Consider the following 17,751-nt stretch of genomic DNA (forward strand, 5'->3'; position numbering starts at 1 on the left):
AATTCCCTGGGGATAGGAAAGGGGCAAGTTTTTCTAGGAACAGGTTGATTGCAGGTTTGCAGTAACTCCTGTGTCCCTACTGCCTTCTCCTGAAGTTCCAGTTTGTGGAAGGTGAAATTTGTCATCTAAAAACCTGAATTTATGCAGCTTGAAAGAAAGAGAAAGTACTCCTTTCTGTATACTATCATGTGTATTCATTGATTTTTCCAACTAGCTTGATTTCAGCTCACAGGAGAAGACTCGACTTCCATAGTTAAGTGCCATGCAGCACTTACTACTCAAGTATTTCCAAGAAGATACACTTTTGAAAAAACAAAATCTGGAAGATATGAAACACTGGCAGGGCAGGGAGGAGGCGATGTGGTCGGAGAGCAGGGCCTGAGTACATCTTTGTGTGCTTCATTCTGGTCTGTCTTCGTCATTACAACTGGATGGAGTTGTGCTGTTGAGCACAGTACGGGCAGATAGCGATACTCGGAGCATGATACCAAGTGACTGGTGGTGTGAGCTACAGTTCTTATTTCCTCACAGTTATTTAGTCACCCATATCATTCCCTCCACTAACTGCATTTTTAGATGGAATGCTATTCCTCTTCTTACAAATGATAGAAAAACTGACAAATTGGAAGGAGAAAGTAGAAAGACCTCTATTATGGCCATGCTCCTTTAAAATGGTCTTTTAAGAAAATAAACTCTCCTTGGGATGTATGACCATGGATCCAAGAGCAATAAGAAAACTACACTCCCTACAGATTTCCTCTATTACTGCGGGATAAATGGGTGATAATTTCATAGTGAGGATGCAAACAACATCATCTTTCACTGCCCCAGTGGACAGGTTATTAGGACTCCGTTAAAGTAATTTACCCCTGTGCTATCAAACACTTGCTATGTAACTCTTCAGATTTGGTGTTGGCAGTTTGGGCTTCTTAAAAAATACCAACAGAGCCACAGTGAATTCCAAAGCCCATGGTAATAGCCAAGTGAATAACAACAGAGATATCTGAAATAGGAGCTGAAACACTAAAGAAATTGCCAGCTCGAGGGTGTAGTTACTAAGATTTAGTGAAGCTTTTCAGTGAGCCATCATTCTGCTTTCTTTTCCTTTTGGTCAAGGTAGGTAACCAGATGCAGTGGTTGGTAGTCATGCGAATTACCTATGGGTGAAATGTGCCTCTTTATCTTCCCTTGCTTAGCAAAGCACTGGAAGTTTCCTACAGTGGAATACTACTTACATGTCTTCATAGTCTGCTTAATACAAACCTCTGAGCTGTATAAATAGTTGGGTATAGTAATTCTGTAATATTAGAACATTATTTTGAATGGAGCATAGGGAAGAGAAATTAGGATTGTTTTGGTTTGGATATTTTTTAGCTTACATGACCTTTTATCCCTCCATTCTTATAAAATATGTCTGATTTGTTACTTTGTCTTTCCCCTTTTTCATAGTCCGTTTCTGACCTGGAGAGACATACAGCATATTATTGTAAGGACTTCACGTGCAGGACATCTGAATGCTAACGACTGGAAAACCAATGCGGCTGGTTATAAGGGTGAGCTTCCTTTCTTCTTTGCCATCAGAGGCAAAAGGATTTGTGTCATTTTCAAAGAGAAAATAATCCTCTCTTTAACAAAGAAAAGCTCTTAAAATAACTAAAAACAAAAATGGCAGCTGCCAAATGATCCTGGTAGTCCCTTTCAGCCCTACTTTGTGCACTGCTGGAAGAAAACTAAGTAAATCAGGTGTTTTTAAATTTTTTCCTTGTACAGCTGGTATAGCTAGTATACTAATAGAATAGCCTAGAGCTGAAGCTATAGCAGTTACAGGATTTAGCCCATGTTCTCGTTTAGGATTGTTGGCCATTTTGGTTAAAAATGACAAAACAGTATTTTCAAATTTCTGCTTTATATGACTCTCCGTACATTTTTTAGTATTTAAGATTGCTCTCTGATTTAGGACAAAAAAAAAGTTGAGCTATCAGGATTTTAATGAGACAGAAATCATACTCTTCAATCAGTTGTAATAAAGGTTTCTGAAATTTTGTCAAACCAGTGACAAACCAGTGATCTAGAACGAATTTTGACAGACAAGATATAAGCTCAAGATGTACAGTATATTACATTGTTGCACCCCGAGGCAAAGAAGGAAAAAAGGCTAAGTCTTTTAACTGCATATTGAAATTACCTCTCTGGGCTGTATCTTTTGTAATGCAAGCAGAAATAAACAGTCGTACCACTAGATAAGACATATTTTCAAGATGGGTGAAACTGGATCTTGAATTCGTACAGTGCTGTATTTCAGCATGTGTTGGCTTCTGATTCCCATTCACTAAACTCTTACTGCCTTCAGTCTGGTTTGCATCTAAAAAAGACGAGAATGGCTTATCTCTGGTTCTCTTTTCACGAGATTTTTGCCCAAGACTGCACTACTGTTTTAAGATCAGCATAAGTATTGATTCTGTGCGAGGATCTCTTGAGAGCAGAATATAATATGTAAGAACCCATCAAATCTTTTCCCTGGTTTCACTTTAAAACTGAAACCTAGCTTTAATCTATTCCAGATCAAGGCACTGCTTCCACAGAACATCTTTAATATATCATTCTGACCTGTGACATTTCTACTGCAACTGAATAGAAATGAAACAAAAAAACCTTTCATTTTTGGATCCAGACCAGACCCTAACTACAGAGGATAGATTTAGAAATGGGTATTTGACTCCAAGCCCCTCGCTATGTGAAGGTTGACATTCACGAGACTGGTTTTGTCCCATTTACAAAAAGCACATACCTACATGCAAAAACGCATACAGTAAGAAATAGATACTTCCTTAGTTATGATAACATTACAGTGTTTGTTATTATGAAACATACCCCAGGATTTAAAAAGTTTTGGCAGGAGATTGTGACTGTATTATCATTTTATTGGAGTTATCTGAAATTCAAACAATAGTAGCATAAAATAGAGAGGTTTTTTCCCCCAGCTCACTTTCAAAATTCTGTCTTTTTGTGTTTTTCAACTTGTTTCCCAAGAGAGGCAAACACCCTGTGTTGCATTTCACAGCAGCTGTCACTCATTAGCAGAGAAGTCACAGTAATATCCCGGCAGTAGCAGCATCGGCAGCAGGATTTGCGCTGTTTCGCCACTGCAGCTAGCTTAATCTGAATCCTGGGAGCCACATGTTTTAATATTTGTTAATTATTTGTTGTAAAACGGGTGAGGAAGGTTTCTCCTCCACTTGTGCAAAATCATGAACATACATAGATAAGCTCAGCTGTGGGACTGGAAGTCAGGAAACACAACCTGACCTGGCGGAGCTCTGCTGTAGACTGCATGGTGGACTGAAAAAGAGGAAGACAAACTAAGTGCCTCGACCTCTATGGAGCTCAGGAATCAACTTTAACCCAAATAAAAGCACGAGTTTTAACTAAATTATTTTGGCAACTTAGGCTGAGCAAATGGTTCCAATAAAAATCCAGCTCTCTGTAAACCTCTGTTGGTTTTGGAAGAAGGAGAAGCAAAAGATTTAGATTAAATCACAACACCCAAACCTGAACTCAAAAGGTGGTTTGCACACCACTGCTGGCGAGACTGAAAGAGTATTTTACTATTGCACGTGGCAATATTTAGTATAATATTACACTATTATCCTTCACTGTTGCCAAGACTAACAATTAAAGTACAGTTTTTCATAGATGAATTACTCTGATCAGACTGAGTTCCTTAAGGAATTATATCATAATTTTGTTCATGGTAAGATCCATATTTCTTCCAAGGCATGTCTATAACAAGGGAAGAGAGGGGAAGATTGTCTTTAATATTAACTAAAGCAAAGAGAGTCACAAGAAACAATCTCCCTTTCTTCCATGCATGCTGGGGAAGAAAGAAAAAAATGAAGAGAAAGAGAGAGACAGGCTTGCTCCTTTAGAAATGAGAACTGAAAGGGTGAAAACAACAAAAACTTGGAAGAACCTCTCACTCCACAAAGGGTCAGCAAAGGCTGGTAGTTGAAAGTGGGTCAGCGTGCTTTTTCCGTGGGCTGTTTTGCTGGGCTGCATGGCAACACCAAGCCTCGCTATAGTCACTCGCAGCGTTTCTCTCTTGCAGAACACACACAGAAGGAGCTCACACATGTCGTTATTGGTTGCAAGATCTCCATCTTTTCTGTCGTGCATTAATAAAAAGAAAGATTAATTCATGAAGAGCCCTTGAGCCAGTCAGTGATTTGTCAAAGCAAAGCCAGTTGTTTGTTTCATTTTCTGGCAAATAAGCAGCTTTCATTAAATGCATGTCAACAGAATAAAGCCAGGAATGGGTGAGTTTTTTCTTGTTAGTTTTTTTAGTTATTGTTTCATTGTCAGCCAGTAGGTATCTTTACATAGGAACTTACTATCTGGTACTCTCAAAGACAAAGCCTTGAATACTCATTTTTTAGTCTAGTCAGTTGTACATAAAATTTTTCACTAGCAAAGAGATACGTTATGCTCAACTTCACCTCAAAATCAGAGGGTTTTTTATAATTAAAGGAATTAATTAACCAATAATACAGAGAAAAACTAGAGAACATCTATACTCTTTTCGTGAATATATCAGAACTGTTGCTCTCTTTCTGCTAGGCCAGATCAGTATGCAGCGGCTCTTTGTTCTGCCAATTGTTTGGTCAACAATAGAGCTTGCCCCTGCCTTCATAAAAAGCCTTCATGCTGACTAGTTTCTGCATTCAAAGAAACCAAATGAAACACTGCAGTTTTAAGAACAATGATCAAATCATCTGAACAATTCTTTGTGTGTAACTGAAGCTCCACATACTGTCAAAGGAAGCTCTCTGGGAAAGCAGACCATTTGGAGGGAAGGGATACCTTTAGTTTGCTTTTTGATTTTAGAGAACATGCTTCGCTCTTCCTGGCTCCAAAGTGTAGATAGTAACACCTAATACCGTGAAATAAAATGTCAACGAAAGATAAAGAGAAATCAAAAACAGCACTTTTTTTCCATTTCAGGCCATTTCTAGGTCTGGTGGAGGTATTCTTCCTACAGAAGCTGAGAGTGATGTGGTTTGCAAGGGAATAATAGACTAAAAAAGCTAAATCTCATCCATTTAGATTAGACAGGGTATCACAGCTGGTTACATTAGGAGAGATATTTTAATGTTTTAGCTTAACCTTAATGTTTTATGGCCTTTGAATGTAATTGTTTAATCAAAGTGTTTAATAAAACTGGTGATTATTCTTGTTGTAAGCAGAGCATTACCAGTTCTGGGAATGATGAAGAGATGAGAGTATCTCTGTTCCTATCATTGGTCAGATTTAACTTGCCGTAAGGCAACCAGTAGCCAGGCACAAATTCAGAGACTAGTGTGAGAGTCTGCACAACTGCATATACATTTCAGAGAAGATAAACAAGCTACACACTGCTGCATATTTTAAATAATGTTTTTAAATTTTATTTTGAAATCATTGCTAGAAGCTGATGTAAGACTCTTGAAAGTGATAAACACTCTAGGAACTGAAATGTCAACCAAAAGCTGTACATATATCAAAACACCTTTCAAATTCCAGTCTTAGGGATTTCAGGTGATAAATGCACATGGTACTAAGAGCCAAAATCAAGTCCTACGCACCCCTACAGCCCACAGACCTGGTGCATGGAGCGAGTGGAACACGGACTTTGAGCCTGGCTGTTGCAAGAACCCATTTATGGGTAGCTGGTTACCTGACACCAGTCACATGAAATTGCTTTGGTCTTTTTTTGTAAGAGGGGAGCAAACTATATCCTGTGCCAGCTAGACTCATGATTTTTTCTGACAAGCCAATTTTGAGTGCTGTCAGTGTCTTCCTGGTTCAACCTACTGAGAAACATCAGCAAATACAAACTATCTCATGGGTGACTTGTTTCTCTTGCTCTCTGCATGTTCTGTTGGTTCCAGACAGCGTTTCCTCACCACAAATACCCCTAATGCCACATCCTCTGGCCACCTCCTCTCAGCAGGCCCTTGGCTTCACTGCCAAGCCATGACACAGAGCTGTTTCGATGGCTCTATGCCTCCCAGGCAATCCTGTTAAGCCAGATTTTGCTTCCAAATATGCTAGTCCCTGAAAAAGGCTCCAGCTTCGGTAGTGTCATTCTCTAAACTACTGGTGTAATGATACATCAGGAGAATCTAGGCCCTAGAGTCCTGTTCACCAGACATTAAGCCTCAGGATTTTAAGACTGTGGGAATTATGTTTATCAAGAAACAAGTATATAACGTGCCATTTCCAAATGTGAGCCACACAAACCAGAACCTTGCACAGGCAGCTGAGAGCAACGGTCTGGAAAAGGAAATGCATCTTTGGAAAGACATTCCAGCCATATTTTGCATTGCATGTGAACAAGTCTTCAACCTATATGGATTTAAAGTCTTAAAGAGATGTTGGCATCACTTGCATAGCTAGGCATTAGTCTTATATTAGCTGGATTGATTAGTTTCATCTGAAAACTTTTCGCATTGTAGCCCTTGGTTGGAAGTTGTTTGAGCACGGGGCCGCATTCAGTTTAGCACCAGGAAAGCAAAGAAGCAAACCAGCTAAAATAAATAGCAAGTCTAACAGTGAGCAGAAGTGTCACCATGTGTCTCCCCAGCATTTTGAGAGCGTGTGTGATAGGAAAAGGTGTGCATCCTCAGGAATCTCACAACCGTGTTTAAATATCCTAGGATCCACAGGGTCAATACCATCATCTTTATCATTGCTTATTACAGAGAGCATTGCTATAGTTAGAGAAAATATAGGAGGTGAGATTTGGAAATGAAGATAGTTGAGGAAAAGGGGCATAAAAATATATTTTTTTAGCAGAAGGTGTAAAGCGATTGTGGCTTTTTATTTCCTGGTCATTGCAGCCTTTCTAGATGGTTCTTGTTTCCTTTCCCAGCTGGCAGCTGTGAATAATGTTTTTTAAATGTAGTATTAAAATTGCATTAGGAATTTTTCAGTGTTTCATATTTTAAACCCAAACAAATTGCCTGGTATCTGAACTCTGCTAGCCTTGAGCGAGACCTGAAAAATCTCCTTGGGATTTGGGGAAGGTAGCTGGAAAATATATTGGATTCTGCAGCCTAAATCATTGTTGTTGCGGGTTATTTTTCTTTTCCCTAGCAGAAAATGAAATCCACCCAATTTTGCTTTTGGTCGAAAGACACATAACATGAGAAATATATCTGTATAGTTCCAGAGATGGAGATGTACAAAGGAGGAGAGGGAATGGCTCACAGAAGCCAGGGAGGTGTCTCATTACTTCTCCCAGGCTCAAAGTCTTCATTGTCAGAGCTTCTCATTACTCACCAGCTCCGCAGCACTGTTCCCTGCTGGCTCTAAAAAAGCAGGGAATGGAGTTATGAATTTAAAATGGAGTCTAAGGAGAAACTTCATAACTATGCTGGGATACATAAAGAGAAGTAGACTGACATTTTGTGCCACAGTTGGTTGCTTTCCTACAGTCATATATTGTGAGCCTAATTCACACCCTTTTTTTTTGCAATGTACAGTGTTTTACAGTGCAAATTGGTTCTAAAATAGCAGGCAAAAGGCTAAATTTGGATTAAATTTCTATTAGAATAGTACTGGGAATCACCGCTAATCTGTGATCAGAACAACAGACAAAGAATTTAAGATAGTGCCTTTGCTGAACCACTGGCAGACTTTTGTCCATCTGTCCTAGATGCAAAGCTATGCACAGTTACTATACTCTGCAATTCCTAGTTCTCCAGATATTGCCGAGTGAACTGGCAACAGTAACAGTGCACAGACCACGTGAATGATAACCTTTGACTTTTTTATTTTAACAGGCCCAACTTAGACCTTTTGCAAAAGTCTGCAAAGAAGTGGGGGGAGGGAGGAAGAGGAAGAATGGAGAAACAGCCTTCCCCTGTGGACTCATAACCTCAGAGTCAACCACTTAATGTGAAATTTGGATTTCCAGTTTGGAGTGTTAAGCAAAGAAATACCAAAAAATGAAAGACAAACTGATATAATTCTGCAAAACAGAATGCTTTATATAGAGAGAATGAAGGCCACATTTTAGGAGAAAAGCCGTAAAAGCTATATGCAGTGGCATGACCTCTTTGTCTCCTAACTGATGGAGTAGTGCACTTGTGAGAAATGTTGTAGGCAAAGACCTAGCCACTCTCATATACCTCCATAGCAAACGCTTCATGAATGTTTGTGCACAGGGAGTTGTGTCTTTTTAAACAACCAGCACTTGCCTTTGGGAACACAAAAGCTTTTTGTCGCTGTTGCATTGTTCTAATGCAGTAATTACAACATTGGCAATTTTTTTGTTATTAGAACATGTCTGCATAGCGGGGCTGGGACTTAGGCCAGTTTGGAGGCAGTTCACACCATCTACTATACAGTATTTTATGCATTTAGAGTGTCTTAGTAGGACCTAGAGCACCTAGGAGCTTTCACCTCGTGTTTAATAAATGGGAAGGATAGGTGCCTCCATAGGACAATTCAGATCAGTTGGATGGGTGAAGCTGTGTATAACTGTATTGCTACTTCCCTCTCGAAAAATCAACTCATGTAGATCAATAGGAGTGCTGCTATTAACTCAGTGGATGCAGAAATTCATCCATAAGGTCTATTACCAGCGTTACTGCTCCAACTATCTGTGTGATCGTGGCCAATTGTTCAACTTCGTTTTGCCTCAGGTTACTGATCTGTATCTACAGTATAGCATTACTGGGATAGCGTGAAGTCTATTTAGTTAATTAATATTTCCTGTGCTTTGGGGAGAGGTTGCTATAATTTTGATTCTAACAATTACTGTCATTAGTATTAAATAATTTGCAAAATACTTAATTACAACTGTGGGTGCATTTGTGTATATCCTTCCTCTGATGAAATCTGCTGCAGCCCTGTACTCAATCAGGAAGTAGCTTGAGCATGAATATCCCTCCAGAGCACCAGCAGCTCTGAACAGGCACAGCCGTTGTGCAAGACAGAGCAAGAAGGATGTTTGGCACCGTGTATCTGATACACCTGACAGCACAGAAATGGTATCTTTGTGTCTCCTGCTAACGATCTGTCAGCATTTCCTCTTACAGTTCCTTAACTCATCCATCATCATCTGCTCTGGTATGAAGCCTAGCAGACAGGCGCTCGCTGAAAGGTGTTTTTATTATTTGATAGGATAAAATGACTACTACATTTGGCTGCTTTTAAGTTGTGGGGGAATCCTAAATGCACCTCCGAGGGTAAATTTGCTGCTAATACAGGAAAATTTGCTCCTAAAAAGGAAATGAGTACATTTTTATAAAAAGTGTTCTATGGTGCAGTCAGCAAATGGCTTGTTCTGATTAGAGAAAAAATGCAAACTGCCGTGTTTTGCAATGTATCTTTGTGCTTTCTGGTAAAATACAACATAAAATGACTATCAGTGAGTTTAAAAACTATAGCTTCCATTACTGTAAATGCATCTTTGCCAACTTTATTTCGGCAAACTTTAATCCCCTTTTAAATACTTAAATCCTTGGATTTATTCCATCCACATAGGCTGGCTCATTTTAAGTGACATAAATGAATGTCTTTAGTAGAGCCTTTATGATATGCGGCCAAATCCATTGCAGAAACCCGAGAGAAGCAGCAGCTTGTCTGTCTTCGCAGTCACCAGCAAGTAGTAGTCAGGTTTGCGGTTTCTGTCACAACCCTGCTCCTTCAGCAGCAGAGGTGAACCAGTCGGCTGAGGTTTTTTTCAGCAAAGTGCACTGGTGCTTTCGGTGACGGTGATGGAAATGTCCCTGTATGTGGGGCACAGTAGATCCTGTGTGCTCTGAGGACTATGTTAACCCACTTTGTGCATACGTAATCTAGCTCTGTAAACTAACCTGGGTGCTGGTAACAGGCTTGCTGTGGGATGCGGGGCACTTGGCGTGGCCAAGCCGGGTACACACAGACGTTTGGTGGTGACCGCAGACCCACTGGTGGCCGAATCCCAAGACTAACGACCTCTGCCGTGAGGCTGCTAACCTTTGTCAGAGAGGAAAGTATTTGGGTGGGACTTGCTGTCGTTGTTAGCCCAGTCTGACTCTGACGACCCAAAAGGACCTTTTGCTCTTAGTCCTTTAGTCAACCCGTATCTCTCCACTTAAGCAGCATGCGTGTTTTAAGCTCCTGAGAAAGATAATTACTGCCAGGATGTGAATGCAAATGCAATCTTGAATTTCATTTTCTATGTCTTAAGGTGATGGGTTTTAGATATTTTTACGGGATGCAAAGTCTCATAGAAGGTGATACAATGTCAGAACTGCACACAGAAACTATTCACAAGGTACCCTGGCTGCTGGGAGTGTAGCTGCTGTAAGCTGTCCCAGCAGTGTTCCTTGGAGATCTGTATTTTATTTTTAATGAATAGGAGCTTTTGGTCAGAGAGAAACACTGCAAAATCCAGAGAGTTGATTTTTTTTTGTCAAATGCTTTGTCAGGTAAATCCATGTTACGATCATACTGGAGAGATTATTTGTACTGACAGAAGAATTGGTAATTGACATAAACACAGCTGGAAGTCTAATAAAAATGATATTTAAAATATTCTGTTAGCACATTTCTAGAAATAGAAGTCCTTGAGTTTCTCATTGTGAACCTTTGTAACCGCCACTTTTATAACAAATTTATTGGGCAACTTTCTGTCTTTTAAATCATTCTCTGGTGCAGTGTAAGAGTAAGAACTCAATTTTCTTCTGTGCCTGCTGAGTCTTTAGAGATGCTTGGAACTATGTGGGGAGGGAGGACTGAGTTTGTTGTTTGCTTTGACTTTAAGTAGAAAAATTTGTGTTTTAGTTCTGTCCAAAAATATAAAAAAGCATATATTGCACTTAATCTAAAAAGCATGAGGGAGATGGTTTTACAACAAAGAGTAAAAAGGAAAGTTCTTGGACCTTATTGGCTTGTATAGCAGTTATGTGTTTCAGAAATCACATCTCCTTATCATAGATAACTGGTCACAGGTTGGCACAAAACAGGGGAATTTGGGGTTAAGGATATGGCTGAAACAAGATAAAGTCTAATTAAAGATCAATGTTCTCTTAGTTAAAACATGACAAAACAAAGTGAAAATAGTTTAAGCAGTGTGTCATCGTAGCATTACTAGTTTTTTGTCCCTTAATTTTCCTTAAACAATTGGTGTTCCTATTTGTAATTAGAAGCATTTCAATATGCCATGCAAATGACAGAAACTTAAAGTAATATAGAATTAGAGCTCTGTGTTTGCAAATGAACTGTCAAATGTAAAAGAAATATTGGTGTAGGATGGGTTGAAGTAGTTGCAGGATGGGAATCGCTGAGTCTTAAGATTTTTTCTTTTTAAGATATTTGAAATCCTTCAAATAAAACTGAAACAAGAATTGACTATAGATGTATGACTTTAGGAAGAAATACTGAAATTCCTTTTGAGGACAAGGAAGCAAACAGAAAGAGTAGAAAGGAAAAGCTTTTCACTGCTGTTAAAAGACAGATATTTTGGAGTCTCTGTTGGCCAGTACAAGTTGCCAGCACATTATCTGACATTGGCATGCAAAAACCAGGATCTGAAACATAGTCAAGCTGAGCAGGACTACTGTATTCATTCCCTAATCAGGGGTAAAAAAAAAGGGTCCTGTTTGCTCTGACCACAGTGCTAACTACACTCACACCTGATCACCTCTCCTTGATAAATGTGTGCAGGACTAATACAGTTGTGGAGACAAGCTCAGACTCAAATACTTTACAGAGTGATACATTTTAAGTCCTTTGGTGCAGATGACTACACAACCATTAAAAACTTCCCAGAGAAATAGCTTTCTTTCTCTTCGCACGCACACACACACATACACAAACAAAACTGAGTTACAGAGTAGAATAACAGAAGACCAATCCAAAAACCCAAAGAAAAATGTGGTAGTCGCATGCCTTCCAGGTTTGCTAAGCAGCATCTGAGAGAACCAAAATATTAGGGGCATTTCAGACTCTTATTTTGCAGCTCTCATTTTGGATGACAGCGGAGCAAAATCCTAAAATAGCATAAATGGACAGCCATAACAATTTACATAGCAAACAGCTGTATCTAGTTTAGCACAGTTGTGTATTGCTGGTTTGAAACACTGAAGTTATTACAGTTTGTCTCTCCTACTGCTTTAGTATTTGTTATATGTATACAAAATTGTCACAGATACGAGGCAATATTTGTATTTCCAATGTGGCTTTTAGGGTACAGAAAATGAAACCCCCCAAAATATGAAGGGGAGAGAGTAATCTGCAATGGTTTTTTGTCAGATGAGCAGAATAACACAGGAGGCTTAGCATCTAACTATTGATGAGACATCCTGATGATAGGAGATGAAAACTGCAGCATAACAAACTGAGTTTAGCTGTACTGAGGCACTGGTAATGGTGTGTTTTCAGTGTTTGGGCCCAGTTTTTCTGGAGTCTGCACAATTTGGTGTTACGATTTATCAATACCGGCAGTTTGTATTTCTCATAGTCAAGTCAAGTGGGATATGTATTCCGTCTTCAGATTTGGGGCTAGCTTTACACCCTCTTTGTGTATAAATAAGAAAGTTATTGAATTTTCAATAGGAGTTTCAGACAAAAACAAAGGGATTAAGAAAAAGATGGGGAAGTCTATACAGCAGCTGAGCAGGACTTGATTTCATGCTGGGCTAATAGAGGAACTGCTCTAGGGTTAAGTAAATGGACTTTGGCCTCTATAAATGTCATTTTCTTTAATGATATGAAGAGTAAAGGGATCAGCTAAAACTCAGTATTTACCTTGTATTCCAGGAGGCAAGTTTTTCTCTGGAACTTGTCCTGTGTCTGTAAAGCTCTGCATCTGCCTGTGATTTTGCAGAAAGAGGAGTGGGTCAGTTCACGTTGCTGCCTGGGCGGAGGGAGGATGCAAGGGTGGTTCTGCCCACAGATGCCGTGAGCCCCGGGAGGTTGCAGCTTGCAGCCCTTCAGCTCAGCAGCTTAGCCCCCAGCTTACGTTGCACCCACCTCAGGTGTCCTCCCACCTCTGAATGGGTGCCCTACACCTCTCGAACATGCTCAGGAGTGCAGAGCTAATTCAGAGCAGTGATAATGCAGAGAGCACAGAGGTGGGTATGTGCAAGCAGGGTCTAGGGGTATTTTGCACTTGCAGTTGCCTTATCTCATCCTGCAAATCATCGGTACCTTTCAAATATTGCTTTCCTATTTGTGTTAGCAGAAGTGAGCTCAGTACCAGTCGCATACAAATGAGTGGCAGTTCCAGATATTCACCAGCAAATATTTGTGGCCGTTACGTGCGCTGCCGAGGTCTTTTCTTCCCCTCAGCACAGGGCCCACAGCAGCACAAGCAGATGAAGGGGCGCAATTTGGAGGCAGTAGGAGACAAAATCTGTTTTCTTCTCTGAGATGCAGGGGAGCGACTACTTTTGTTAACTCAGTAATGGTTTCTCAAATTGCTATTATTTAGTCTTTGAAAATGATGGGCCTGTCTCAGTACCTGCAGCTGCTAACCAGCCCACTGGATCAAGGGCTTTGAAGTGCAATCGCTGCAGACAGCCAAATGTCAGCTGTCTGGAAGCTTTCCATGTGGAAAGCTTTAGGAGCACCCCTGACTGGTAGCATGTTTTGATTTGAATGGGAATGCCTTTCAAGGAAAAAAAGTGCTTGTGTTTCAACTGCTAAAAAAAAAAAAACAAAAAAAGCAGCAGGTGCAGAGCTTCTTAGTCCCACCTCAGCTCTACATGCAAGAGAGTTTAAACGTCGTTGTCACGGGCAATTAACCTGACCCCATAACCTGGTGTAGTAAACTTTTCTCCTGCATGAGAAATGAATGCATCTCTCTTTTTAAAGTAGTTTGGGAGGTAGGAATGGACATTATTCTATAGACATTATTCTTTGTATTTTTTAATGTGCATTCCCGAGCAGGAATTTTCTAGTGTTAAGTGTCTTAAAAGCCATTTAACTTTCACTGAGAACCTTACTGCCTGCCTGGATGGCGTTGGTAGGAGCTCTTCTGCCCTTATTTCTGGGTGAGCAAAGGTGAACTGAGGAGAAATTTGGCTCTACTTTCAGCTCAACAGATGGGTTGAACACACAGCGTCTTACAGCTGGATATCCTGAGCACTAAGCCATCCTTTCAGGATGAAGACATGCATTTTCCATGGGTTAGCTCTAAAGATTTTTCCATTCATGCATTATCCTTCACTGTTAAAAAATAGTGCTATCCGAAGTAAGTGACTGTTACAGACCATGGGAGTTAATGCTGTCATTCTTCCCACTGTTCTTTAGAGCAGACACAATGATTATTAACCAAAGCTTTAAATATCAGAGCACTGGTTGCAGTGTAAGAATAGATGGATGACTGCACATAAACATGCTCTGATCGGAAGAGGCTGTTTTTGCAAGATGACATCAATGACCAGGGAGCTTCCCGTCACAGAGGCCCTCTTTATGAATAGTTTCTCCATCCAAGCCCTCCTTGCCCTTCTTCTGCCTGCCCCCACCCCCAGAGAAAAATAGAAACTCTTTGCCTGTCCATTCTTTTTGTGGAATACATTAAGAAGGATTCAGAAGTCTGAAGGAGGGCTGAATTTAATTATCTTTATATATGCCAGTCCTTTTGTTTGGTTTCTCCATAAAGTACCTGCCTCATTTGGCAGAAGAGCCGTGTTTAGTTTTCTCCAAATGAACATTTCCATGCTATGTGCACTTGAGTTTGGGGCTGAAGGGGAAGGAGATGGGAAGAAAACCAGCTCATTACACAGTCATTATGCCTTGCAGGATTTTCCGTTGAAGAACCCTCTTCAGTTAGCAGTTTCAGACAGCATTAGATATTGCCGTATTTGGAAGATGGTATCCGTAAGCACTGATTGTTTTTATGCTTTGAACTGTTACTCATTTGACAAGGTTGGGGTTTTTTTGGATGGAATCCTCTGAGTTCTGGTTTGGCAATGAATGGAGGCTGCTTTCACAAACCCTCTGCAAAGTGCAGTTGGAAAGACTTACACAATGCCTTGTCACATTACTGATTAAAATAGCATTTATGTTTTTCTGAGGGTTTTCTGGTAGCACCCTCTGTGGTAGCAAGTTAAACTGATTTATTGATAAAGTGTTATATGTGATCTAAACTTCTCCCTCCAGAGCTTTTTCCTTTCACCCCCTCCCCTCAGGATTTTAGCAAGGGCACAGATTTGTCGCAATAAAACCACATGGTTAGCAGCTCTTTCTAATTCATCAAAATCCATTTGCAAGTTTCTGTTTTGATTGGAACAGCCACCAAAAACACACAGCTAATTTGCAGATCAGTAAGTGAAACTTTGAGTCTGTTTTTAAGGCTGCTTATTATTAATCCCTTTACAAACTAGACATTTTTTACTAAACTTGGTCTTTAAACAGAAATTCAAAGCAGTTGTCTTTTTACGCTTTGTGAGCTGCTGAAATGCTTGAGAGTTCCACGAAGTTACATACTCTTAAAATTCTCAGAGAGTTAGATAAGTTTGCGTCAAATCTGTTGGAGATATCTAACATTGACTATTATATATTTAGAAGTTCACTCCTTCTTTCCCATGTATCCTAGGAAAGATGACACTTTAAAACCTCCTCCTTCTTTGAGCAGAAGATGATTAGGTATAAAGTTAAATTATGAGGCATTGAGTAAGGGGACAGTTGTTCACTGTCCATAGCATGGCAGACAAGTAGGGGCAAGCAAGGTATCTGTAATTATAACATCCAGGAATGAGCGTTAAAGGGATGGTAACCTACAAGAGTGGATGCTCAGTAGCATTGCCTGTGCAGTGCCAGTAGGAGGTAATACTGGAGGTCACCAGCTGCATGGCCGAACAAGGTCCCACTGCCCAGCCATGGTAAGGCTCTCTCCACACCTCCTTCAGCATCCATCGTCTGCAGATGTGCAGAGGAAATAGAGAAAGCAGCCTTTCCAACACATGCTCTGCATGAAAACCAGATTACCTTTAAAGCCTTGGATTTCAAAAACCGTAGCTTTTCTCCTTCGTTAGGCAGACAAGTTTAGGGAGATGTGGGATCTAGCTGGCTGCCTGGATGGTGGGAAACATACTGCATATAAGAGTAGGAAAGCATCCACATGCTGCTTACACTCAAGGAAGTGAACACAGTACAGCAGTTATAAATGGCACAGTCTGCTCCTTCAGAAGTCCAGTGACTCCGTTGCCTTCAATATTTACGTGTGTGTGTGTGTGTATGTGTGTGCGCATGTGTGTTATTTGAATAACACATAACCCTTCTCTGGTGCTTCATACCTTCTAACATTGTGTCATGTAAGAGGACTAGGCTGAATTAAGGCAAGTGGGCAAAGGGCAATCAGAGGCAACTGCGCGCCCTGCAGTTCTGGTCCACACTCCTTATGGTAAGGCAGTGTTATTCATGCTGGTCATCGGCTGCTTCTGTGATGAAGCAGTGAACAGATTCAGTGAACAAACTAGATACAGTCTTTATTGTTTCTGGCAAAGGGATTTCTGAGCTTTGAGCCAAAGCAAGTAAGTAGAAAAGAAGCAGTTGTCATTAGAATGAGACTCTGGTATTATTCTGTGGTGAAAGGCAAGGTTTTATGCTATAACTGCAACCATTCTGTTTGTACCTTGCAGTGAGCCACCTCTATGGATTTGGACTGATGGATGCTGAAGCAATGGTGATAGAAGCAGAGAAGTGGACAACAGTCCCTCCACAGCATGTGTGTGTGGAGAACACGGATCGGCAAATCAAGTAATACCCGCTGCCAAAACTCTTGCTGGCATAAACTTATGGAAAGAAATTGGGTATAATTTACCCCTCCCTTGCATTGTGTTTAATTTTGAAAGCTACACTGGGGCTCTCACCTTCAGAGATGTCAGGTCATTTTCCTGTAAAGATTGTTTCCTGTAATTCTCGGAAAAAGACCATGATTTAAAGAATCCAAAATTTAAAGAATCCCAAAACTTGCAGGTGTAAAATAAGTCAGGCTGGATATTGGTTGATTCTGGTAGAGGTGATGCCCAGAAGAACAAGAATGTCTAGTTGAGTGCACTGCAGTCACCCTGTAAGATAAGTACAAACTCCAGTCCAGGGTCTTTTCATTAAAATCTTACTTTATATTATCTCTCTGCTAACAGTCTCAGGAAGGTCTGTAGCTCAGAGGCTAAGACTAAATGACCTTCTGCTTGCTCAGGTAGGGTCTCTGTAGAACTATGTGTCAGGGTAAAATTCGGCATGTGCATTCTGTGCATACAGGGGGAGCATCAGTCATAAGGTAGATTTCCGAAGCATTAAAATCACCGAGGAACGTTTTTGTTTAATAGATATACTTGAGAGGCTACGTGCAATACTAGTATAGTCTGCAAGGAAGCTATGCCAGTTTAAACCAGCTGAGTCAGATACCATTTGCCCACTGTTTGCAACAGTTAATATGTAATACTTGCTATTACTTAAGCAAGGTCTATGGATATGCCAGGCATTTCCTGGAACTTAATGACCAGCTGTGATCCCATGACAATCCCAACAATTCTCAGCTGGCCACTAATCCACAAAAAATGCTCTGCCCCAAAGGCTTACTGCTATTACAGTTTTTCACTGTCATCTTTTAGCATGTGAACATGTCAGTATAGCCCTTAACAGAAAGCCAGATAATTGGCAGTGACTGCAGTAAAGTAATTACCCTATGTTGATAGTTTCAGCTAGGAAATAAATGCTAAAACTAAGGATCATAGGCTACTGACTTCTCAGAAGTATTGTCCAACACTGACA

The 17,751-nt window shown here is 40.3% G+C and overlaps 1 protein-coding gene across 1 annotated transcript in view; it reads left to right on the plus strand.

Moving 5' to 3' along the window:
- The window catches only part of LOC135325100 (proprotein convertase subtilisin/kexin type 5-like), a 249,339-nt gene that overhangs the window by 139,570 nt on the left and 92,018 nt on the right, over nt 1-17,751 (plus strand). The window contains exons 10-11 of the mRNA XM_064502600.1: nt 1,450-1,553; nt 16,617-16,734. Of these exons, the coding sequence (XP_064358670.1) occupies nt 1,450-1,553; nt 16,617-16,734 (222 nt within the window). The remainder of the gene's footprint in view (nt 1-1,449; nt 1,554-16,616; nt 16,735-17,751) is intronic.

This window comes from Dromaius novaehollandiae, chromosome Z (genome assembly GCF_036370855.1).
Source record: "Dromaius novaehollandiae isolate bDroNov1 chromosome Z, bDroNov1.hap1, whole genome shotgun sequence".
Classification (NCBI taxonomy): domain Eukaryota; kingdom Metazoa; phylum Chordata; class Aves; order Casuariiformes; family Dromaiidae; genus Dromaius; species Dromaius novaehollandiae.